Source organism: Trichosurus vulpecula, chromosome 3 (assembly GCF_011100635.1).
Source record: "Trichosurus vulpecula isolate mTriVul1 chromosome 3, mTriVul1.pri, whole genome shotgun sequence".
NCBI lineage: Eukaryota > Metazoa > Chordata > Mammalia > Diprotodontia > Phalangeridae > Trichosurus > Trichosurus vulpecula.
Window position 1 is genome coordinate 288,716,996 of NC_050575.1, and position 25,319 is coordinate 288,742,314.

The following is a 25,319-nucleotide window of genomic DNA, read 5'->3' on the forward strand; positions in this document are numbered from 1 at the left end:
AATTAGAAATTAACAAAAGGTGTGTAAGCCTTCCTACAAGCAAGCAAGCTTCCCTTAATGGGCTCCACGTGAGGCCTATTGATGGGGGGGGGGGCGGTGAAGATCTTATTCCTCATTGACCTTACAAAATGTCAAGGAGGCAGGTGATACATTATTAGAGGAAGACGAGGATTGGATATGAAGATCGAGAAGTCAGTTACCTAGAGATGATAATTGAATCTAGGCAAGTTGTAGAGATCACCAAGAGAGGAATACGGGGAGAAAGAGGACTATGGCAGAGGCCTGAAATATACCCATGGTTAGGGGCTGTGATGACTGAGTTGAGGTCAGACAGGGAGAAGAATTAAGAGAGAGCAGCATCCCAAAAATCCAGTGAGGAGAGAGTATCTAAGGGAGGACGATCAATGAGATCGGACGCTGTAGAGAGGTCAAGAAGGATGACTGAGAAAATGCCACCTGATTTAGAAACTAAGAGACTATTCGTAACTTTAGTGAGAGCAGCGTGGTGTAGGGGAGAGTGACATAGTCAGAAAGATATGGGTTCAGGTAAGTCAGACAATAAACATTTATTAAGTATCTACTACGAGCCAGGCACTGTGCTGAAGCCTGCTTCAGACACCTAATATATGTGTGACCCTGGATGACATAACTTTTCTGAGCTTCAGATTCCTCATCCATTAAATAAGGGGGTTGGATTCAGTGGCCTCTGAGGTGCTTTCAAGCTCTGAATCCATGATCATATGAATGATGAGGTCAGAAGCAATGGGTTGGGAAGTTAGTGAGAATAGAGAGAGTGGAGGCAATGAGTACAAACAGCTTTTCTAGGGACTTGGCTGAGAGAAGGAAGAGAGATACAGGATGATAACTTGAAGAAATTAGAGGATCAAGTGAGGGAGTTTTAAGGATGGGGGCACCTTACACATACTTATAGGTAACAGGGAAGGAATCAGTGGATAGGGAGAGAATGAAGACTAGTGAGCAAGACAGGGAAGGAGGGCAGGAGAGATAAAGAGGGAAAAGATTATGGAGGCAATATGCTGCAGAAGATGGAACAGGATGATGAGAGAGGAGGCACAAGTAGATTTGGCACTTATAAGAATACAAGCCGTTCTCCAATTGATAAATGGTCATAGGATGGGAACAGGCAGTTTTCAGACAAAGAAATCAAAGCTTTCTATAGTCATATGAAGAAGCGCTCAAATCACTTTTGATTAAAAAAATGCAAATTAAAACAACTCTGATGTACCGCCTCATATATTGGCTAATATGACCAAAAAAAAAGGAAAATGATAAATTTTGGAGATGTGGGAAAATTAGGACACTAATGCACTGTTGGTGGAATTGTAAACTGATCTAACCATTCTGGAGAGCAATTTGGAATTATGACAAAGGGCAATCAAACTGTGCATACCCTTTGATTCAGCAATACCACTACTAGGTCTGTATCCCAAAGCGTAAAAAAGGGAAAAGGACTTATGTGTGCAAAAATATTTATAGCAGCCCTTCCTGTGGTGGGAGGAGATGAAAAAGGGAGAAGATGCCCATTAATTGGAGAATGGCTGAATAAGTTGTAGTATATGAATGTAATGGAATACTATTGTGCAACAAGAAATGATGAGCAAGCAGATTTCAGAAAAACCTGGAAAGACTTGAGCAGAACCAAGAAAACATTGTACAAAGTATCAGCAACATTATGATCAACAATGAATGACTCAGCTCTTCTCAGCAACACAATGACCAAGAGGATTACAAAGGACCCATGATGGAAAATGCTATCCATATCTAGACTGTGTCTGTCCTTTGTTTTGGAAGAGAACCATGGCATCAGGGAAATGATGACATGACTTGCAGTTGACTTTGATTTGAGTGAGGGAGGGCTGTGCAAGGTCACCAGCCTCACTTTCTCCTCCAGAGCCATCTGGATCCAGTGACCAGATAGTCATCAGGATGACTGGAGATGACTCAGAATGCAATGGGAGATCCTGGCCCTTTTAGGCTCAGGCTTTTTCATGTACTCACTTAGAGTGAGGTAATGCCCCTTCAGTGAATAGGCCTCTTTAAGAATTGAGTCAAAGGATGGCCCCTTTAATTAGAAAAAAAAAGAAAAAAAATCAAGCTGGGAGGGGAAGCACCTCAGGGTTGCTGTTCCAAAGAAAAACAGTTACCACTGAAATTCACTCTAAGCCAGGAGGGCCCAAAAATACAACCATTAAGTGGAGCTTGGGCAGGGACCTATTGTGGTCCAATCTATGAGCTTCAGGGTGAACTGGATTTAAGATTTTAGGAAGGAAGGAAGGAAAGAAGGAAGGAAGAAAAGAAGGACGGAAAAAGGTCATGAATCTCAAGGTAAATTTAGATTCCCACTCACATGTCACTCCAGACTTTCTCTACCATGCCCCAGAAACCTCTTCATCCTGTAAGCTCACTCCAGCCAGGGAATTCACTCTTCAGAATTACTTTTCACTCTATGGTTCCTCTCAGCAGCCATGTTTTCATTCCTCTCAGACTTCGCTACGGACTTTTCTTTCTTTCTTTTTTTTTTTTTTTTTGAGGCAGTTGAGGTTAACTGACTTGCCCAGGGTCACACAGCCAGCTAAGTGTCTGAGGCTGAAGTTGAAATCAGGTCCTCCTGACTTCAGGGCTGGTGCTCTATCCACCCCACCACCTAGCTGTCCCCCGCACTTTCTTTACAATCCCCCTACCCACCTCCACCTTCATTCTCTCCAAACCCCTTTTCAGCTTTCTTTTATATGTTGCTTTTCCTGTTAGAATGTAGTCTCCTAGAGGGCATGGGGTTGTCTTTCTTTCTGTTGGTATTCCCATCACTTAACATATTGCCCGGCACATGGTAAACATTTAGTAAATGCTTGTTGATTGACTAAGTGGAAATAACAAAATAAGTGGGTAAGAAGGGAGTCCAGTTTAGTCCATCATCTCAAACTACACTACAAAACAGTAATCATCAAAATAATTTGGTACTAGTTAAAAAATAGAGATATCCATCAGTAGACAGATTAGGTAAACAACATACTGAAGCAAATGAACCTAGGGGCCCAATGTTTGACAAAAAAAAAAAGCACCCCAACTACTGGGGAAAGGACTCACTATTTGACAAAAACTGCTGGGAAAACTGGAGAGAAGTCCAGCAAAAGTCAACTTTAGACCAACACCTCATACTACGTACCAAGAAAAACTGCAAAGGGATATATAACCTAGACATAAAAAATTACATCATAAGCAAATCTGATGAACAAATCTATGGATAGGGGAAGAGTTCATGATTCAACAGGAGAGAGAGAGGATCATTTGAATACATTTTATTACACTGACGATTTGATTACATAAAATCAAAAAAAGTTTTGTAAAAATAAATCCAAATGCAGACAAGATTAGAAGGGAAATATTTAACTACATAAAAAATGTTTGCAGCAAGTTTCTCTAACATATATATATATATGTGTATATATATATATATGTGTGTGTGTGTATATATATATATATATATATATATATATGTATGTATGTATGAGGAATTGATTCAAATCTATAAAAATAAGAGTCATTCCCCAATTGAAAAGTGGTCAAATGGTATGAACAGGAAGTTCTCAAGGAAAGAAATTAAAACTACAGCCATATAAAAACACTTCGGATTACTAATAATTACAGAAATTCAGGTTAAATCAACTCTGATGTTCCATCTCACATTCATTGGATTGGCAAAGTTGACCAAAAAAAGGAAAATAAAAATATTGGAGGGGCTGTGGAAAAATAGAGCATATTAATGCATTGTTGATGGAGCTGTGAATTGGTCCAACTATTCTGGAAAGGAATTTGGAACTATTCCCAAAAAGGTATTAACCATGCACAGTTTTTGACCCAGAAATACCACCATTAGGCTTATACCCCAAGAAAAACAAAGACAGAGAAAAAAGTTCTATAAATACAAAATATTATAGCAACACTTTTATGTAACAAAGAACTAGAAAACTAAGAGTGCACCTATCATTTGGGAATGACTGAACAAATTACAGCATATGATTATGATAAATATGACTGTGTTGTAAAGAGGACAGTTTCAGGCAAACCTGAAAAGACTTGAATGAAGAGGAAAACAACTTATGCTAAAACTTCAACATGACAAAAATAAACAATTCTGAAAGTCTCAAGAATTCTGATCAAGGCCATTACCAGTATGATTCCAGAGGATTGGTGATAAAGAATGCTACCCACCTACTGAACAGAAACATGATAGACTAATGTGAAGAATGAGAGGCACATTTTTAAGACCAATATAGGAATTTTCTTTGCTTGTTTATGTTTATTTGTTACAGGATTTTGTTCTCCTTTGTATTCCCCAGATTTGAAGGGGGAAGGGGAATATGGGAGGGAGCAAAAAATAAAGGCTCGATAACTGAAAAAAAATTTTTAAGACAGAACCATACAAGACCTCAAGCTTTTTCCAGTTTGCATGGCTTTCTTAAGCAGACCATCTGTAATAACAATTTAGATTTGAAGAGCTTTCTCACCTATTAATAGGCCATGTGACCTGTTTATGTCACAGGAAGCCTAAGTCACCTGTGGTGGGAGGAGCTTGCTGAGGGGAAAAGGAAAGTGTGTTACGGGAAATGGAGAGAGCAGTTAGAGCTGAGGGAAAGAGCATATGTGGTGGCTGCACTGTGAGTGTATTTGTGGGAAGGCCCCAGCAGGGGGGTGCATAGTTTTGGGATGGCCACGTTCCATGCTGTGATATTGTGTTTTAAGTTCCTTGCTGTTATGATAAAGTAGGCTTACTGGTTTTGGACATTGGTTGCTGCTTGGATGGGTTGGATGGGTTGGATTTATTGGTTATGGGATTTGGTCCTCTGGTGTCTGAATAAATGTTTTACTCCTACCTTCTATAAAGAGAGTTTCTCATATTTTGTGATACAGAATTACACAGGCATATTCACAATTATCATCCATGTTGCATTTATTGCCTTGCTAAAACACCATCCCTGCTACTTATTTTTCCACATCTAATTTGGTATCTAAGGAAAAGAATGTTTGTTAAGGACATGACCTAAATTTGGGTGGCTGAAGGGTAGCCACTAAAAATAATTCTGTGTACCCTTCTAATTTATGGTGTGTGTACATACATATATAAACATACTATGATCTGGGCTTTTTAAAGAAAATCTGGTTAATGAGCTAATGAATTAATCAATAAGCATTTATTAAACACCTACTATGTACCAGGCACTGTACTAAGTGCTGGGGATACAAAAAGAAGCAAAAGTCCGTCCCTGACTGCAAGAAGTTCACAATCTAATGAAGGAGACAATATGTAAACAAATACATATAAGACAAGTTCTATGAAAGAGAAATAGAAAATAATTAACAAAGGAGAGGCACTGGAATTAAGAAAAGTTGGGGAAGGCTTCCTGCAGAAAGTAAGATTTTACTTGGGACTTAAAAGAAGTTAGGTAGGTCATTAGTTGGGAGTGGAGGAGGAAGAGTATTCCAGGCTGTGGGGGAGAGCCAGAGAAAGTACCTGGAACTGAGAGAAGTGTCTTATTCAAGGAATGGCCAAGGAATGCCCAGGGTCACTGGATCAAAGGGAACAGAAAATGCTTCATTTTTCTTTTTGTATCCCCAAACGCCTAAACAGTAAACGCTTAATAAACGTTCAATGAAATGAAATAAATAAAAATTCAAGAAAACTATGAAAAGGAATGTTTTTTCAACACCATCTAGGCACATATAGATTCAGAGAAAACATACATGTAAAAATATACACTATTCATTACCTGATAGATTGAGGTGAGGTTTCAAATGGAATGTTTCTATTGTATTGGGCATCGTACACATAGGCAGCAGCCAACAAGAGGTCCTGAAGATTTCAAAAGGATATAAATGAGATTGTTTTAACATTGAAATTGGAGAATGTATTCCCTAGCTACTTGTTCCAGCACTGGTTACACTTTCATTCATACCCTGACTTGCTAGGAGAATACTCCTTGCTCCCCATTGCTATTTCTGGGCTGTCCCTCTACTACCATCCCTCAGTAACTCTTTCTCCTTTGAGGTTCATTAAATCCACATTTTATTATCGAATCAAGATTCTGGTGGCTGTTATCTCCATGATGTTCTTCTTCCTTCCTCAATGAGTGCAGTGCCTGGCTCAGTCTTTTTCTCCTCCTTAACTCCTACCTCAAATTAACGGACTTCAACACTCATGTTGATAACTCCCTCAAACACTCTAAATTCCCAGTTCCTCAAGTAATTTCTCATAACCATAGCTACACAGAGATAGTAATATCCTTAATCCTCCCATCGTTCATAAGTCTTTCCCATCCCATGTCCATGAACGCTGAAATTCCTTTGTCTGATCATAATCTATTATCATCCCACCTCTCTCTCTGCTTTGCAGCTCCAAACCCTGTCCTTGGTCCTCATCACAACCTCTAATCTCTCAACCCTCAGTTCTTTTGTACACTATCTCACCTCTGCACTGTCTACACTTTCTTCCCTTCCCCATCTTGACCCCTTGGTGAACCAGGTCAATTCTCCACAATTCTCCCAAGTCCCTTACTCTTTTATCCTATTAAAGATCTTGTCCTATCAGACTCCAACCTTGAATTACTTCCTATCATCCACTACCTTTGCTCCTACTCATAGGCTGTTGAATGAAGCTAGAGAAAATCATGAAAACATGCTGACTGAATCCACTAATTTATGTTCTATCACCTGGGCTCTCACTGTAGCAAGCAATCTTTTTATACTTCTCTAATTAATTTTGCTATCCTAACTCACCACAGTGGCTTTTTCTAAATCTTTTCATCCCTCCCCTAGGTCCCCATTCTCTGAGCTGAGAATCTTGCCTTATACTTCACTGAAAAAAATAAGGCCACTCACTGACAGCTCCTTCTTTCCTCCTCCTCACCTTACATTACTCACATACATTCTGCCACTGTCTCCCATTTCACCTATTTCAGATGAGATGGCCCTTCTCCTTGCCAAAGCAAACCCTTGTATATGCCCAAGTGATCCCACTCCATCCAATCTTATCCAACACATTACTCCCTCATGTATATATATATATATATATATATATATATATATATATATATATATATATATATAATACTCTCTTGCTAGTCTTCAATCTATCTCTATCCACTGCCTGCTTCCCTACTGCTTCCTCATCCTCAAAAAAATCTCCTTTGAGCCATCCATCCCCACTAGCTATCATCCTAAATCTCTCCTATATTTTGTGGCTAACCTCCTTGAAAAAGTCATCTACAATATATGCCTCCATTTCCCTTTCTCTCATTTACCTCTCACTCCTTCCTTAAAATTCTTCAGTCTGGCTTCAAACCTCATCATTCAACTGAAACTACTCTCTCCAAAGTTACTAATAAACTCAATGGACAAATGTAATTATCTTTTCTCAGTCTTCATCCTCCTTGACTCCTCTGCAGTCTTTGACACTGTTGATTATGCTTTTCGTGATGCTTTCTGCCCTCTAGGCTTTCATGAAACTGTTCCAGCCTGGTTCTCCTCCTGTCTCTTTATTCTCTGTCTCTTTTGCTGGATCTTTATCCAGGTCACACATGCTGACTATGGGTGTCCCACAAGGCTCTGTCCTGGACCCTCTTCCCTCCTCTTTCTGAACCATTTTACTTGGTGATCTCGTCAGCCATGCAGATGATTCTCAGATTATTTGTTTTTTTTTTTAATTTATTTATTTAACATATTTAGTTTTCAGCATTGATTTTCACAAGAGTTTGAATTACAAATTTTCTCCCCATTTCTACCCTCCCCCCCCACTCCAAGATGGCATATATTCTGGTTGCCCTGTTCCCCCTTCAGCCCTCCCTTCTGTCACCCCACTCCCCTCCCATCCCCTTTTCCCTTCCTTTCTTGTAGGGCAAGATAAATTTCTATGCCCCATTGCCTGTGTATCTTATTTTCTAGTTGCGTGCAAAATTTTTTTTGTTTGTTTTTGAACATCTGTTTTTAAAACTTTGAGTTCCAAATTCTCTCCCCTCTTCCCTTCCCACCCACCCTCCCTAAGAAGTCAAGCAATTCAACATATGCCACATGTATATCATTATGTATAACCCTTCCACAATACTCATGTTGTGAAAGACTAACTATATTTTGCTCCTTCCCAACCCATCCTCCTTTATTGAATTTTCTCCCTTGACCCTGTCCCCTTTCCAAAGTGTTTGTTTTTGATTACCTCCACCCCCATCTGCCCTCCCCTCCATCATCCCCCCCCTTTTTTATCTTCTTCCCTCTTCTTTCCTGTGGGGTAAGATACCCAATTGAGTATGTATGGTATTCCCTCCTCAGGCCAAATTTGATGAGAGCAAGATTCACTCATTCCCCCTTCACCTGCCCTCTCCCCTCCTCCCACAGAACTGCTTCCTCTTGCCACCTTTATGGGAGATAATCCATCCCATTCTATCTCTCCCTATCTCCCTCTCTCAGTATGTTGCTCTCTCATCCCTTAATTTGATTTTATTTCTTTTAGATATCTTCCCTTCATCTTCAACTCACCCTGTGTCCGCGCTCTCTCTCTCTCTCTTCATATATATACACACACACACACACACACACACACACACATACATATATACACACATGCACATTCACTTATATATATAAATAAACATATATATATATATATATGCATATTCCCTTCAGCTACCCTAATACTGAGGTCTCATGAATCATACACATCATCTTTCTATGTAGGAATGTAAACAAAACAGTTCAACTTTAGTAAGTCCCTTATGATTTCTCTTTTTTGTTTACCTTTTCATGCTTCTCTTGATTCTTGTGTTTGAAAGTCCAATTTTCTATTCAGCTCTGGTCTTCTCACTGAGAAAGCTTGAAAGTCCTCTATTTTATTGAAAGTCAATATTTTGCCTTGGAGCATGATACTCAGTTTTGCTGGGTAGGTGATTCTTGGTTTTAATCCTAGCTCCATTGACCTCCGGAATATCATATTCCAAGCCCTTCGATCTCTTAACGTAGAAGCTGCCAGATCTCGGGTTATTCTGATTGTGTCTCCACAATACTCAAATTGTTTCTTTCTGGCTGCTTGCAGTATTTTCTCCTTGATCTGGGAGCTCTGGAATTTGGCGACAATATTCCTAGGAGTTTTCTTTTGGGGATCTTTTTGAGGAGGTGATCGATGGATTCTTTCAATTTCTATTTTGCCCTGTGGCTCTAGAATATCAGGGCAGTTCTCCTTGATAATTTCTTGAAAGATAACATCCAGGCTCTTTTTTGATTATGGCTTTCAGGTAGTCCAATTATTTTTAAATTATCTCTCCTGGATCTATTTTCCAGGTCAGTGGTTTTTCCAATGAGATATTTCACATTGTCTTCAATTTTTTCATTCCTTTGGTTCGATTTTATAATATCTTGATTTCTCATAAAGTCACTAGCTTCCACTTGCTCCAATCTAGTTTTTAAGGTAGTATTTTCTTCAGTGGTCCATTGGACCTCCTTTTCCATTTGGCTAATTCTGCCTTTCAAGGCATTCTTCTCTTCATTGGCTTTTTGGAGCTCTTTTGCCATTTGAGTTAGTCTATTTTTTAAGGTGTTGTTTTCTTCAGTGTATTTTTCAGTATTTTTGTGGGTCTCCTTTAGCAAGTCATTGACTTGTTTTTCATGGTTTTCTCGCATCCTTCTCATTTCTCTTCCCAATTTTCCTCTACTTCTCTAACTTGCTTTTCCAAATCCTTTTTGAGCTCTTCCATGGCCTGGGACCAGTTCATGTTTTTCTTGGAGGCTTTTGGTGTAGGCTCTTGCACTTTGTTGACTTCTTTAGGCTGTATGTTTTGGTCTTCTTTGTCACCAAAGGAAGAATCCAAAGTCTGAGACTGAATCTGGGTGTGTTTTCGCTGCCTGGCCATATTCCCAACCAACTAACTTGACCCTTGAGTTTTTCATCGGGGTATGACTGCTTGTAGACTGAAGAGTTCTATGTTCCACGTTTGGGGGGGATGCGCCAGCTCTGCCACACCAGCACTCCTCCTTCCCCAAGAACCCCCAACCCGGACTGGGCTTAGATCTTCACTCCCTTAGGCTCTTCACTCCTGCTCTGATCCGCCCCTTAATTCATCCCACCAGGTGGGCCTGGGGCTGGAAGCAACAGCAGCGGTAGTTGCCCCACCTCCACTGCCCCGGGGGTGGTGGCGGAACCTTGAACTCCTTCCACTCCCGCAGCTTTTCCCACTAACCTTCTCCGCTGTCTTTGGTGTTTGTGGGTTGAGAAGTCTGGTAACTGCCGCAGCTCACTGATTCAGGGCGCTAGGGCCCACTCCACCCAGCTCCTGGTCTGGTTGGTCCGAGCCGCTCACGCTGGGCTCTGCTCTGCTCCACTCCCAGCTCCCAGCTCCGTGTGGGATAGACCTCACCCAGAGACCATCCAGGCTGTCCTCGGCTGGAGCCCTGCTTGCCTCTGCTGTTTTGTGGATTCTGCAGTTCTAGAATTGGTTCAGAGCCATTTTTTATAGATTTTTGGAGGGACTCAGTGGGGAGCTCAAGCTAGTCCCTGCTTTCCAGCTGCCATCTTGGCTCCGCCCCCAGAAGTCAGATTATTTGTTTAGTACTAACTTCTATCCTGAGCTCCAGTCTTGTATTTCCATCTGCTTATTGGACATCTCGAACAGGATGTCCTGTACATATCTTAAACTCAACATGTCCATAACTGAATTATTTTCCCTCCACACTCAAACCTTCCCTTCTTCCTAACTTCCCTCTTACTGTCAAGGGTACCGTCACCCTCCCAGTCACCCAGGCACTCAAGTGTCATCCTAGACTCCACACTCTCTCATTCCTCATATCCAATCAGTTGCCAAGATTCATTGTTTCTACCTTAATACAATCTCTTGTACATATCCCTTCCTTTCCCCTGACTCTGCCATAACTTTGGTACAGGCCCTCATCACCTCACACCTGAACTATTATAACAGCTTTCTGGTTGGTTTCTCTGCCTCATATCTTTCCCTACTCCAGTCTATCCTCTACACTGCTATCAAAATGATCTGTCTCATCATGTCACACACACACACACACACACACACACACACACACACACACACACACCCCTATTCAATAAACTCTAGTGGCTCCCTATTAACTCCAGATTCAAATATTAAATCCTCCATTTGGCATTCAAAGTCCTTCATAACCTGGCCCCTTGCTGTCTTTCCAGCCTTCAGCACCTTACTCTCCTTCACCTGGTCTGTGACCCAGTAACACAGTCTTCTTGCTACTCCTCCAACAAGGCACACCATCTCCCAGTTAAGCATTCTTACTTGCTGTGAATTCCCCATGCCTGGAATTCTCTTTCCTTATCTTTATCTCCTGGCTTCCTTCAAAGTCTCAGCTAAATTCCAGTGTACAACAAACCTTTCCCATTCCTTAATTTTAGTGTCTTCCTTCTAAGATTATCCTAAATTTATCATATGCATAATACATATGTGTGTATCTTCTTTGTTCCTAGTTGTTTCATGCTATGTCCCCCATTAGGTCTCACTTCCCATGAGCAGGGGCTACTTTTTACCTTTCTTTGTATCCTCAGTACTTAGGACAGTGCCTGGTACCTAGTAGCTACTTATTAAGTGTTTGCTGACTGACAACCTAAGATCAAAAAGTCAATTGTTTTTACAAGTTGCTTTGCCTTCTCCTAATCTTCCCCAGAGAAGGAAAAAAAAAAACACAGTTTCAACTACTTGCCATAGTTATCTATTTAAGTTGAAGAAATCCCCAATACTGATTAAGATAGCAGTCTCACAAATCGGAAATTTCAGTTCTCAAAAAAATATGATATAATTTTAACCTAAAATGCAAACACCAATCCTCAGAAACATTTAATTTGTTTTTGTTAGAATTTTATATTGATTTGATTTTTAGTTTTTTGGTTTGTTTCCACACCTGTCATTTCATCGATATGGAAAACTCCAAGTAGGTTAATTCCCTCCACTGATGTAGACAGGCAATTTGTCTGTAATTTACAGTCTTAGCTTCCTAGACCCTGAGGGATTCGATTGCCCGTGGTCACACTCTAGTCTGTATTAGATGAAAGATTTGAACCCAGGTTTTCCTGTTTTTATGGCCAGCTTTCATCCACTATATCACAATGGCTCTCATATCATAAATGCCAAGAATATTGCATTCTAGTCTTTTCCTGACCTACTATAACTAGATTAATTTTCCTAAAGTACAGTTCTGAATAGGCCTTTCCCTGCTCAAAATTCCCAATCAGGGTTGAAACATACCTAGCAAAGGTTTGTAAGGACAAATTGCTGAGTGTCTTGCAAATCTAATCAAAAGCATTTTAAATTAAAAAGGATGGGAGAGGAAGAAGAATACCTTTTTACATATCCCAAGCTAAGTACCATAGAGAATAGCTATGATGAAGGAAGAATAGCCATTGAGACAATAATAGACAGGGTCACAGAAGACCAAATTCAAGAAAGGCATCAATAATAAAACTTGATCTCAAATGTCTCAAATGTAGTACTTCTTTTTAAAATTTAATTTTTAAAAATTAACAAACATTCCTTTTCTCTCTCTCTCTCTCTCTCTCTCATATCCTGTCTCCAATTGGAAAAAAAGAACAAGAAAAACAAAGCCCCTATAGCAAATATTTAAATGTCAAGTGAAACAAATTCCTACATCATCCAAAAAAATGTCTCATTTTGAAACTTGTCTTAGATACTGAAGAAAGGGAGATGGAATGGGAGGTGGAGGGTTAAGGATTATCTGCTAGCCAAGAGTCCTGTTCTTAACTTCCTTAAACTTTTCGGACTCCCCAGAATGCCACTGACACTAACTTTGGGGAACGGAATTATATATAGGACACAGGAAGGCCAAACTACTAGGAAGAACTAGAAACTAGATGCCATTTCAAGTAAGAAACTGGGAGAGTGAGGACATGGAAAACAGACCTGAGATCTTAAGTTCCTGAGCCAAGGTGGTGAGGCCATTTTAACACAAACTATGTTGTAAGTGAATCTTGAACTACTACAGGTCCAATTTAACTGGGAAAAGAAACTAATGACATCTCCTCTCTTCTTCCCTTCTGTCCCTAGAGAGACAAATATTATAAGTCATTTACTCAATTTAACCCACCTCTCTTACCTCCCTTCTGGGTTTGAGAAGCATTAACTTTCATGCTAAATGTTTACTGGGTTTCTTAAGGTGGCAAATATAATAAATTGTTGATAAACTGAAATTCAAATCTGTGTATTACACCTTAGCTAATGTTTACAGATATATAATAGAGAGGGAAGGAGAATGACTGGATTCTCCTTTCCTATGAGGAGAAACATTTTGCATAACTGAGGTTAGGAACTCAGGGAGTCAAATTTTAGATTCATTCAGCCAAATAAGAAAGGGGAATAGATATTGAATTGTTACAAGCCTGGCATGGAATCTAAATCTTCAGGTACCCCTAGATATAAAATCATGAAATGGAAAGCACTCCAGGCAGCAAAGAGAATAAAACACCAACATATTATTACTTTTTCTTTTCCCTGGTGGCCACCAGTGGCAGCCTGGGATTTAAATAGAAAAACAGGCCTCTACAAGGGGAGGGAGAATTGAACTGCTTGAAAAGGGAAAGCCATGCCCTTGACCGGTAATGAGCTACTAGGGAGGCTCTGCTCCACTGCTCTGGCTCAAGGGATGGTTGACAAAGTAAACATCTTAGCACCAGAACTTGCTATTAACATCTCTATGTGAATGCCCGAAGTTTAGGAAATAAGGAACAGATCCTGATGTGAGGAGGCACATCCATGCTCAGTGCCATATCTACCATACCACCAAACTGCCCTAGACACCCGTTGGTGTTTGCTTTCTGCTAAAATCTGAGACACTAATGATTTCTTGACTTGTCTTAATGATAACTTCATCCTGCAAAAGGTGGAAGAACCAACAAGGGGAAATTCTATTCTGGAAGTGATTCTCACAAACAGGAGGGGATTGGTTGCTGGGGTAGAAATGATAGGAACCTTGGGGAGAAGTGACCACTATCTCCTAAATCTTGTAATAGAAAAGAACAAGAAATTAGTGCTTGGATAACAAGCACTCTAGGTTTAGGGAAAGCACATTTCAAAGGGTTCAGAAGAAGGATGAGTAAGATTCTATGGAATAAAATCATAAAGGGTAAATAAGCTCAGTACAGAAGGTAAATTCTCGCGAATAAACTTTCAAAGACACCAATTCTAATTAGGAAAAATGGAAGTTGCTTGAGAGACCAATGCGGATACATGAGGAATTCACCAACCAACTTAAGTTTTTTAAAAGAAACGTATAGATGCTGGCAAATTAAGGTAACAAAAAATGAACATAAGGGCATGATGACACAGCCCTGTAAAATATATTGTCAGAGTAACCTGAGACTGGCAAAAAAAGTTAAGAACAACAACGCAAAAGGGTCCTTTAAAACCACAATGGGACCTAAAAAAGGAACATTAGAGAGAGGTCCTCTGCTTGGGCTGGGTGCAAAGATGATAACTGACAACAGAAAGAAGTATGAGCAGTACCATTACTACTTTGCTTATGTTCTCTCTGCCAAGGAGGATGGACTTTGCACTGGAAATGACAGAATAAAAATAATTAACAGAGACCTGATGCTCAAGATATGTAAGAAGCTACGAAGAGCACCAACCTGCCCCTGATGAATTCAAGTAATCTAGCCTCAGGTAATTCATGCCTAGGTACTGAAAGGACTGACAGATATGACTGCTGAGCCAAAGTCCTCAACGTTTGAAAGATTATAGAGAATTAGAGAGGCATATGACTAGAGGAGGGCTAGCATCTTGATTTTTCCTTCAAAAAAAAAGGGAGAGAACAGAATCTATGAACTATAGGCTAGAGAGCTTTACTTAGAGTGAAGATTCTACAATGGATCATTAAAGAAATAAGATTAGTGAACATTTAGAAAAGGGAAGTGGTCATTACAACAGAGTTTTAAAAATAGATTGCAGGAGGCAAACCTTAACTCCTTTTTTGACAAGCTTACTAAACCTGCAGCCTGGAAAAATTCAGTAAATATAATTTATATGAATTTTAGCAAAATGGTTGACAAAGTTTCTCAATTTTCTCTTGCTGTTCCTTGAACAAGACACTCTATCTTCTGGCTCCATCCGTTTTTCGGTGGCTGTTCCCCATGCCTGGAATTCTCTCCCTCTTCATCTCTGCTACCTGGTTTCCTTCAAGTCTCAGTTAAAACTCCTCCATCTACAAGAAGCCTTGCTTGATTTTCCCTAATGCTAGTCCCTTCCTTCTGTTGATTATCTCTAATTTATTCTATACATATCATTTTTGCACATGGTTGTTTGCATGTTGGGTCCCCCATTAGACTTCTTGAGATCATCCCATTCACATCACAATTATGATTATTACGTATTTCCCTCCATTCTGTTTTCCCTCTGTTTAGTGAGCTCCTTGAGAGCAGGGATTACATTTTGTTTTTCTTTGTATTCCCAGCACTTGTTGTTTATTGACTTATGCTTAATGCTTATTGACTGACTTGTGGAGAAAATGGAGATGGGAACTGGATGATAATATAATTAGATGAGTTCAAAATTAGTTTAACGTCTAGACTGAAAGAGCAGTAGTTCAATACCAACTTGCCAAGGTCTACAGTGAAGTGCACTACGATTTTTTTTTATCAGTTACTTGGATAAAGGCATAGATCACATACTCATCACATTTGCAGATGACACAAATTTGGCAGGCAGAGCTAACACAAAGAATAGCAGAATGAGAATCCAAAAGGATCATGACAGAGAGCTTCAGGCTGAATCTAATAAGATAATATTCAATAAGGAAAATGTAAATTCTTATACTTCAGTTTTTAAAATTTACACGTACAGGATAGAAGAGGCATGGCCAGATCTCTGTTGGTCTAACAAAGGTCTGGGGGTTTCCATGGATTGCAAACTCAACATGATTCAGCGATACAATGTGGCACTTTGCAAAAAGCTCATGAGTGGGGTGGAGAAGCATAGCTTCCACAAGGTAGTCCTTCAAGATTCACCTGCCTCAGACTTCATAGGGAGCATCATTCCTCTCTGAATACCACAATTCAAGGATGTTAACAAGCTGAAAAGTGTCCACAAGAGGGTAACTATGATGGTGACTGGCCTTGATTTCATATCTCATGAAGCGCAGTTGAAGGAACTAGATTCAGGAGCACATGGTAGCTATCTTCAATATGAAGGGTCTCATGTGACAGAGGGATTAGACTTTTTCTGTTTGGCTCCAGAGAACAGAACCAGTTATAATCGATAGGAATTTCAAAAAAAGCAAATTTTAGGCTGATGTCAGGAAAAACTTGCTAATAATTAGAGCTATCCCAAAATGCACTTGGCTGGCTCCAGAGGGGGTAAGTTCCTTCTCAATGGAGGGTTTCAAGCAAAGGTTGGATGAGTATTTGTAGGGATGTGTTACTGTGGAGTCTTTCCCTGCGTGAGTTGAACTAAAATGGTTGCCGAGATTCCTTTCAAAACTCTCAAATTATGTGATTCTGTGAATAGACTTTGAATCCCAAAAGCATTTTCTAAGTGTTCAGAAAGCAATAACGATGCCACTCACACAACCGTAAAGCCATGAAGCCTCAAAGTGGATTGAGAAGACACAGCAATATGACAAGGCAGGAACTGTGCTGGATGGAGCTGGCTCTTAGGAGCTACAAGAATGTGAAATTTTCAGTGTGAGCATTTACACTCAGAAATCCAAAATTACTACAAATCAGGGCTTGATTTACTGTTTTGTTAATTGTCAAGACTTAAATAACTGTTAATACAGGGTGTTCCTAAAGTCTGGACACATAGGCAAAAATGCATATTTTCAAGAAATGAAATGAAATTTTCAACAACATTTTATTTAATGGGAATATTAACAAATAACATCTTCAATGTAATTTCCATCATTTGTGATGCAAAGGGTGAGGCGCTTTGCAAGATTCCCATGAACTCGATGCAATAACTCCACACTGCCGTCAATTTTAGCACATTCACTCTTTATGCGTTCAATCAAGTGTGTTGCATCTGTGATTTTCATTGAGTACACCTTCTCCTTTAGCATACCCCAGAAAAAGAAGTCAAGTTAAGGTCTGGTGAATGAGGAGACCACTCCACATGACCACATCTTCCAATCCAGTTAGGGAAATTGTCATTCAGCCAATGTCTTACCACCGTGGTGAAATGGGCAGGGGCCCCATCCTGTTGGAACTACTCAGGAAGTTCTTCACCTAGCCTTTCCAGTTGGGACATTAAATGATCTCTCAGCACAGCAAGGTAAGTCTCACCAGTTACATGTTCATCGAAGAAAAATGACCCCAACACATGAGCTTTCCATATACCACATCACATCATAATTTTTTGTGCTTGTTGCTGTTTGGAGTGGTCCACCCAATGCGGATTGCTTTGTGACCAGTATTCTGTCTGTTAACCTCACCATTCACATAAAACAAAGCTTCATTGCTGAACAACACAGTCTTCAGTGAAACAGTTAATGAGACGTTAATGAGATTTCCTATGTGACCACACTTTAGGGACACCCTGTAATGCAGATTAAACTTAAAAGTGTATATACATACTGTTTATTTTGGGCTTCCCCCCCTCCCAGGAGAGCACAATTGTTAAACATTTACCAACACAACCCTGTTTTGCTCTATAAACATTCCTTGAGCTCAGTAGGAGTGCAGGATAAGGCTCAAGGAATGAAATCATTATCAGACTAGAGACCTGGTGAATGTAGGCTAATAATAATAATAACTGGCATCCATTATACCATTTTAGCTTCACAATACCCCTGCCAATTAGGTATTATAGACATTACTGCTCCCATTTTACAGATGTGGAAACTGAGGCTCAGAGAATTAAGCAGCCTGCCCATGTCTACATAGCTAATGAGTTTTGGGGGCAGAACTGTAGTACAGGCTTTATTTCAAGTCTAGAACTCCATCCACTAAGCACTACTGCCTTGCGCTATGATTTTTTTTTAAATGGCTACAATGTTAACACAAGCAGATGGAAGATGGTAAGGCAGTTCATGGAGCAGGACCCTGACAAAGGTAGAAGGGCACTGGACATGTGTGAGGAATAGCGAACAGTCCAATTTGGCTAGAACAGTGCGAAGGATAAAAGGAAGCGATAAAGTACATATACATGGAATTAGAGACTATGAAAGTATACGAGGTGCTAATTATATAGTCACTACATAGACATAAAAATCTGAAAATAAAAATAAATTTAAACTTTCTGATCTTGGTATGGAAAACAAAGCTCAGAAAGTCAAATGATTTGCTGGAGGTCACACAAGTAATAATAATAGCCGGCATTTATATGGCACTTTTAGGTTTGCAACACACCTTATGTGTGTTATTTCATTTGATCCTCCTAACAACTCTGCGAGGCAGGTGCTATTATCCCCATTTACCAATGAGAAAACTGAGGCTGACTGGGGGTGAATGACTTATCCAGGGTCACATAGCTAATGAAGTGATTGAGTCAGGATTTAAATGAAAGTCCTTCTGAGTCCAAGTCCAACACTTTCTACCCTGTACCACCTACCTATTATAATACCCAGTGTTCAGTAAGCATTTATTGATTTGAATGAAATTTTTTCACTCTTTGTAAAATTATGAAAATCTAACATTAAAGTAAATAGATTATAGCTGCTCTAGGTCAGAGTCTGCAGGAGAAGGTGCTTGTCTACATACTGCCCCTACACCAGCTCCTTTAATGACTTAATGAGTAACCTTCCAGATTCAAGTTCACTGACATCTAGTTATAAAAAGGAACTTCCTTAAGATAGAATCAGCTGATGTTTAAGATACAGATGATCGTTTTCTACCAAAGCCACTGAAAAACATCAGGAGGATAGGGAGAGAAGGAAACAAAGGTCAGAATGGAGATGAACATTACTAAAATTGATGATTTGCCAGCACTGTCTTCAGCCTTCTCAGCATTTCTGGCTTTGAAGGTTCTGAAACACTCCCCTTACGTATTACATGTTACAGCATTTACACCCTGTGACTTTGGCCAAAGAATTTTTTTAAATCTTAGTTTAAAATACTTTAAAATAATTTTAAATATTTGGCATCATGGTATTTTAGACCCTTGAAGATCATTTAGTCTAACCTCTCTCATTTTACAGAGGAAGGAACGGAGGTTCAGAGAAATAAAATCCCTTACAAAAAGTCACATAGCTAGAATGTGGCATACCTCTGACAAGAAACTCGGTCTCCCCACTTCCTATCGAGCATTCTTGCCACTAGATCACACTACTAATCTTTACTAACTTCTCCCATACTCTTTCTCTGGAAATAACTACGTTCATTCCCCCTCCCCCCAATCCAAAAAGAACTGCCCCATCCAAGCTGACCAATAACTATAGTAGAAACAACGTGGCACAGGTGTGAACCGTTCAGATCACCTGTGATCTTGCTTCAGAATCACATAGAAGCCAAACGTATCAGAGACGTCTAGATTTTGAGATGGCAGATAGACCTCTCAGCAGTTGGAGTATGGAAGACTGGAAGCTAAGAAAGGAGAAGCAGTGTGATATAGTGGACAAACCACCAGCTTGGACTTCAGGGGCACCCTGAGTTCACATCCTCTTATTTACCAGCTTAGTGACCTTCAGCAAGCTAATTCATGCTTCTATCCCTCTGTCTCTTCATCTGTAAAATGAATTCCAAATCTTTAATTCTGTTTTACTTCTCTCCAAGGGCTGGGCCTAGAATAAGGAAGACCTGAGTTCAAATTCAGCATCAGATACTTAACTAGCTGTATGACCCTGGGCAAGTCACTTGACCTCTGTTTGCCTTAATCCACTGAAGAAGGAAATGGCAAACCACTCCAGAAAAAAAAAATGCCAAGAAAACTTCACGGACAAAGGGTCACAAGGAGTTGAGCACAATTGAACAACCGACAAATAAAACAGCTGTTTGGAAGAAGTGAATCTTGTGGGGATCGGGGATAGCACAAAAACATTCAAAGAGAGCAGGAAATGGCCCAAAGTAGAGGCCACATCCTAGGAAGTCCCCTCTTCCTCCACCTCCCCCAGTTTTCCCTGAAATAGAGAAACAGTGGGACAAATGTTGGGTTTAGTTTGTCAGGCCAATCAATATAAGGCTACAAGTGTAAATTAAGATTCCCCTCTCTAGATGGAGGTGATCAACACACACGCCTGCGCGCTGTTTTCTTTGCAATCATAATCTATAAGCTACTCCCGGATTTAGCTTCAAACCTAGCCATGTTGCCCTGTTCTTTCCCTGACTGATGTGGGTTCACCGCAGTGACCTAGGCCAACAGAAAGTGAGCAGGGGTGACAACTCAAAGTTTAGAAAAGGGTAAATATTCCCAGAACAGTCCACATGTAGGCTGGGTTCCCAATTTACAGTATGGGCTTCCAAGTCACTCTCCCTCATTCCAAGCAGGACTCCACCTGCAACTAACGGAAGCATGCTTAAAAGGTAGAGGGTGAGATGATTGGAAGATAGGAAATGGCACAGAGACAAAGGAAGCATTTAATTTTGTCAAAAGAACTTTTCTCTGAGTTCAGAGGATTTGGAGCTGGATGGAACCTGCAAAGAATAATTTGTCGAATGCCTGATCTTACTTGTGGGGAAACTGAGTCCCATAAAGAAGTCCTACAGATAGTAAGTCGGAGAGATGTGGTCGTGTGCCCTAGAGTGGTGGTGAATAATACTTGGGTTCACAGCGTTAACTTGGAAAGTTGTCCCTCCCTCCCTTCAACCCCTCCCGAATAAAGCCCCAACTAACTCCAAGCCCTAGATACATCTAATCACTGTTTTGAATTTATACTAAACCTTTTGAAGAGTAGAGGATCAAAACACAGAAGAGTGAGTCTAGCTGCACTATATAAACTTTTAGAAACACGTTGTTTGCGATCTGAATAGGAAATTAAAAAAAAATACACTCTATCTCAGTAAAGGACTAGGGGAAAGGGGTAGAGATTCAAGCCTGTGAACAAGTAATGAAGGGCACAGGGTTCTAAGTCCCTTTGCTATTCCTGCAGGATCGTCCTAAAGAGAGAAGGGTGTAAGATTATTAGAACTCTAAGATAACCCCTTAACAACCTCTGTTTCTTAAGTGGAATGGAGAAGGAAGGGGAGAGGTACCCGGAAAACGCGAGGGTCCACCAGCCCGTAGGTCAGTATAAACAGGGGCGTCCCCCCACCGCGGGTCTCTCTTCCCCCCCCCCACCCCCATTCCCTGCCTCACCCTTACCTCTTCTGTGGGTTGCTCTCGCTCCAGGCTAATCTTGTCTGAGCTACCCTCCCCGGCTAGGGGGGCCTCGTTACTCGCTTCCAATTCTTCTGTGGTGCCAGGCATCTCAAGAAATTTCGTGCTTGAGCCAGACCGAAGTGGACACCTCCGGCCACTGAGGTGAAAGCCTGCCTTGAGTGTGGGGAAGTAAGAAAAGTGCAGGAAGCGGGACAGTGGCCCAAGGTGCTTGCTGCTAACGGAGGCTGTTGGAAGGTGCTCTCGGGCTCCTTGCCTGGGTTCGGTTGAGAGGGCGCATCCTGCTCTGCAGCCAGGGAACTCTAAATTCAGCCGAAAAACTGAGGGGCGGCTAGGGCGGGCTGAGAATTGGAGATTTAATCGCCGTTTTCACGTGACTCGAGAGGCAGCGGGAACAATTCAGCCGAAATCCTTGAAAGGGAGTGGAAATTCCAGCAGCGCCAGATGCGTGTGGACAGACCTACAGAGTGACCCTCCCCTAAAACGGGCCTCTTCGTTCGGCTGCCCCCAGCTCCGGCCTCTTTCCTTCCCTAGTCCTCACCCAGACTGGACTAGAGTCTAAGACTGCTTGAAGAGGGAGGGGTCGCATGCAGCTTGAACAGGGAGGGAGCCCACCCAAGTGGGGTGCTAGGAACTAGTGGCTGGAGGCTGACCAACCCGACCCATTCTGGGAGCCACTGCGGGCAGCGATCTTCGGAAACATCTTCCAAACAGCGGCTTGCTTTGGCTTTGACCGAAACAGTCAGGAGGAGTTGTCCCTAAGCTCAAAGAGGGGCCCAAGGAGACTCTGAGAGGACTGGGGCCCCAGAGACAGTGGTTGTCGCCTGTCTATGCCAGGCAAATTTGGTTCTCTTTGGGGCTCTCTGGGGCATGGGGAATGGACAATGAAAAGGAGTTGACAAAGCACAGAAAACTGGGGAGATTTCTATATGGCATCTGGAAATGCGAAAGCAGTGCTTGGTCCAGTGTTGTGGTACACCAGTGTTACTGGAACTATGGACACCTCTTCTGTGACCATGGCTCTGGGGACTTTTTAAAGACTAGGAAACTTCAGACAAAAACAAACAAACAACGACAACAAAACCATATATTTCAGCTTTATGAACTATGATCCAGGTTCATTAAGTAGGACTTTGAAAAAACAATAACCATTCCTCCCCCAAAGTTGCACCACCCCAGAGTCCCAGGCCTCTGAGTGTCTCGGAGGTGACCTGGGCTCTCCCAGACCAGGTCAGCTCTCAAGTGATGGATTGTTTAGCCCCATCAAGTTCTTGAAATACTCTGCTGAGGATCGGAAGGGTTGGAGATGGCTGTCAATGTAAGGAAGGCTGGAAGCTAAGAAAATGCAGATCTTTTGAAGTATTGAAGGCAACAGAGCAACCATAGCAGCTCACATTTGTAGAGCACTTGAAAAGTTTGCAAAATGCTTTATATTTCATTTATTGTTCAGTCACATCCGACTCTTTGTGACTCCATTTGGATTCTTCTTGGCAAAGATACTGGAGTGGTTTGCCATTTCCTTCTCCGGTTCATTTTACAGATGAGGAAACTGAGGCAAGCGGGGTTAAGTGACTTGCCCAGCTAATAAGTGTCTAAAGTCAGATTTGAACTAAGGAAGATGAGTCTCCCTGATTCCAGGCCCGTTGCTCCATCCACTGTGCTATCTAGCTGCCCACTAAATCCAATTGTCTTCAAAAATTGACTTGAGAGCGGGATTTGTGCTGCTTTGCCCACGCATATTTCAAGCTCCACTAGCTGAAGTTAGACTTTCTTTGTATTGAATTATTAGTAATAGTAATATATGTAAGAAAAGCATCATACTGTAATGCCCTGTCTTCGAGTTGAGGAGACCTCCCTCTGACATACCAGCTGACCACAGGCTGCTTCTCAATGTTCCAGGCAACCCTCTAAGAATGAGTTATAGAACTATAGAAGTGAAAGGAGCTTTCACACTGGGAGTTTTCCACAATGGGCGATTGCCACACCAATGAAACCAGAGGGCTAGACCAAATATATATCTGTATGCAAAATACCCAAGGAACCTAGGTTTCTGCAAAACTTGGTCAAAAAAGCCCCTGCTGTATAGTATGTACTATGAAAGATCTGTTCTCTGGAAGTCTGAAGCCTGTTCTAATATTTAGAAAAAGAAAAAAATCTTCTAATATAAACCAGAATTAATATGTTTTCCTTTCTTAGAGGTCTAGGATATGCTTGACATAATAGATGCTAAGTACTTGTTCAGTTAAAGTGAATTTACATGGCCAATTCTAAAAATGGAAGAAAAAAATCGGTCTAGGGGAGCACTAGAATCAAATGAGCAACAAGGAAAGGAAAAGGGTGATGGTACAGGGAGGAAGGGACTGCAAAGAAAGTCAGCCTATGGGAAGGAGAGGTAGGGTTGTAGGAGGAAGGTGAAGGAGGAAGGTTACAGTACCTAAAAGGGAACCAAGAGGGGATTGGAGAGAGATTCTGGGTAGCAGCCAGTGCTCTTAGCCTTCTGTATATAGAGAGCTGCTTTCCTTACCTCAGGTAAATAGTCCTATTTTGGATAAAGTGCACACATAATTGAAGTTACTCCGATTTTTAAACATTGTCTCATTTCATTACAAAGGGCTGGACTTGGCTAGTTTAATTTCAAATTAATTGAAGTTACACTGATTTTTAAATAGTGTCTTATTTCATTACAAAGGGCTTGGCTTGGCTAGTTTAATTTCAAATTACAGTATCAAAGTATATTTTAAGAGTTTGATGAATCTATGACCTCATTGGGCATGTGATTCTTCTTCAGCTCATCCAGATCACAACCCTGCCATGCTTTCTCATCCTATGTGATTCTTTTTTTTCCGTATGTGATTCTTAATCATATCTTTCTATTATTCTTTCATAGGTGGGTCTCTGCAGTCAAGAAAAAAATCATCACATTGGGGCCAAAATTCTGGCAACAAATCTCTCCTCAAGTAGCTAGACTGGTCAGTCCTCAGACAACACACAGTGTTTAAAACTGGAGTATATTTGAAGCTTTTCCAGTTTATTAGAATCTACCAGGGCTTCTGCTCCACTGGCCTAGCCACTAAGAACTCCTTCACACCATAATGAGGTGTCAGAGTAAGACCTCTGAGCAGGTACAAAGGATTATGGAATTTAAAAAGAAAAAGTCGGTGGGGCGTTCATACTGTTCCACATAAAGTGCTGGAAGTGCTATTCAATATTTCCTGTTACCTAGTGTCAGCCATGGAAGGGAGAAAGGGGGATTGCCTGATTCTGCACATTCCAATATTCTCATACAATGTGCTTCTTATTTCCCCAATGGGAAATCCAGAGTGCAGTATAGAATCCTGTATGCTGATGGAGTAGATCGCAACTTCTTCTTTCCTCTACTCAGAAGAAGGATGGCTGCCAACACTTCACTTTTGCCTTGTTGCATATGGCTTGGATTAGACCATATGGCATTCCAGCAAAGGAATGCAGCTGTCTGCAGTTCTTCGCTTTATAAATAAGAATGGAGTATTCAGACACAACACCAGAGCGCAGAATCTGAAGGAAGAGTTCAAATGTCTTTAAATTATCAAACAGATTTTAATTCAGTTTGGTTTAAAATTTTTATAGGTTTTTTTTTAGTTTGGACTTTTTAAAAAAAAAAAGCTATTTTCTCAAAATAATTCCCCTTTTCATTCTCACTTGACTTTTAACCTTAGTAGGGTGAGGCAACTGAAGCTTTGTCCAGGAAACTAAAATTTAAAGGCCACTGACATCCCTTGCACTCCTTCAGCAGGCAGGGAAAAAAAAAAACCAGGATTAACACCAACCAAGTTATCAACCTTCCCATCACCCATCTCTTAGCAACCTAAGGCCTTTGTCTCCCCACTACAGGACTAATTCCCTAACTGCACTGAATTTTTCTCTAAAAATCAATTCAAGAGTACTGTTCTTGTTACTTGTTCTTGTTCCAGAAGTTAAAATTGTTCTTTATACTTATGGTTACAAACCCACCACTCTTGAACAAATTCACATCATTCAATGTCCAAGTTG

General features: G+C 40.8%; 1 protein-coding gene across 1 annotated transcript in view; it reads right to left on the bottom strand.

Annotated features, from left to right (window-relative positions):
- LOC118842497 (two pore calcium channel protein 2-like) overlaps positions 1-25,319 on the bottom strand; it is a 91,675-nt gene that overhangs the window by 45,253 nt on the left and 21,103 nt on the right. Inside the window, exons 3-5 of the mRNA XM_036749977.1 lie at positions 21,948-22,048; positions 21,276-21,576; positions 5,787-5,869 (exon numbers count right to left, since the gene is read on the bottom strand). Of these exons, the coding sequence (XP_036605872.1) occupies positions 5,787-5,869; positions 21,276-21,576; positions 21,948-22,048 (485 nt within the window). The remainder of the gene's footprint in view (positions 1-5,786; positions 5,870-21,275; positions 21,577-21,947; positions 22,049-25,319) is intronic.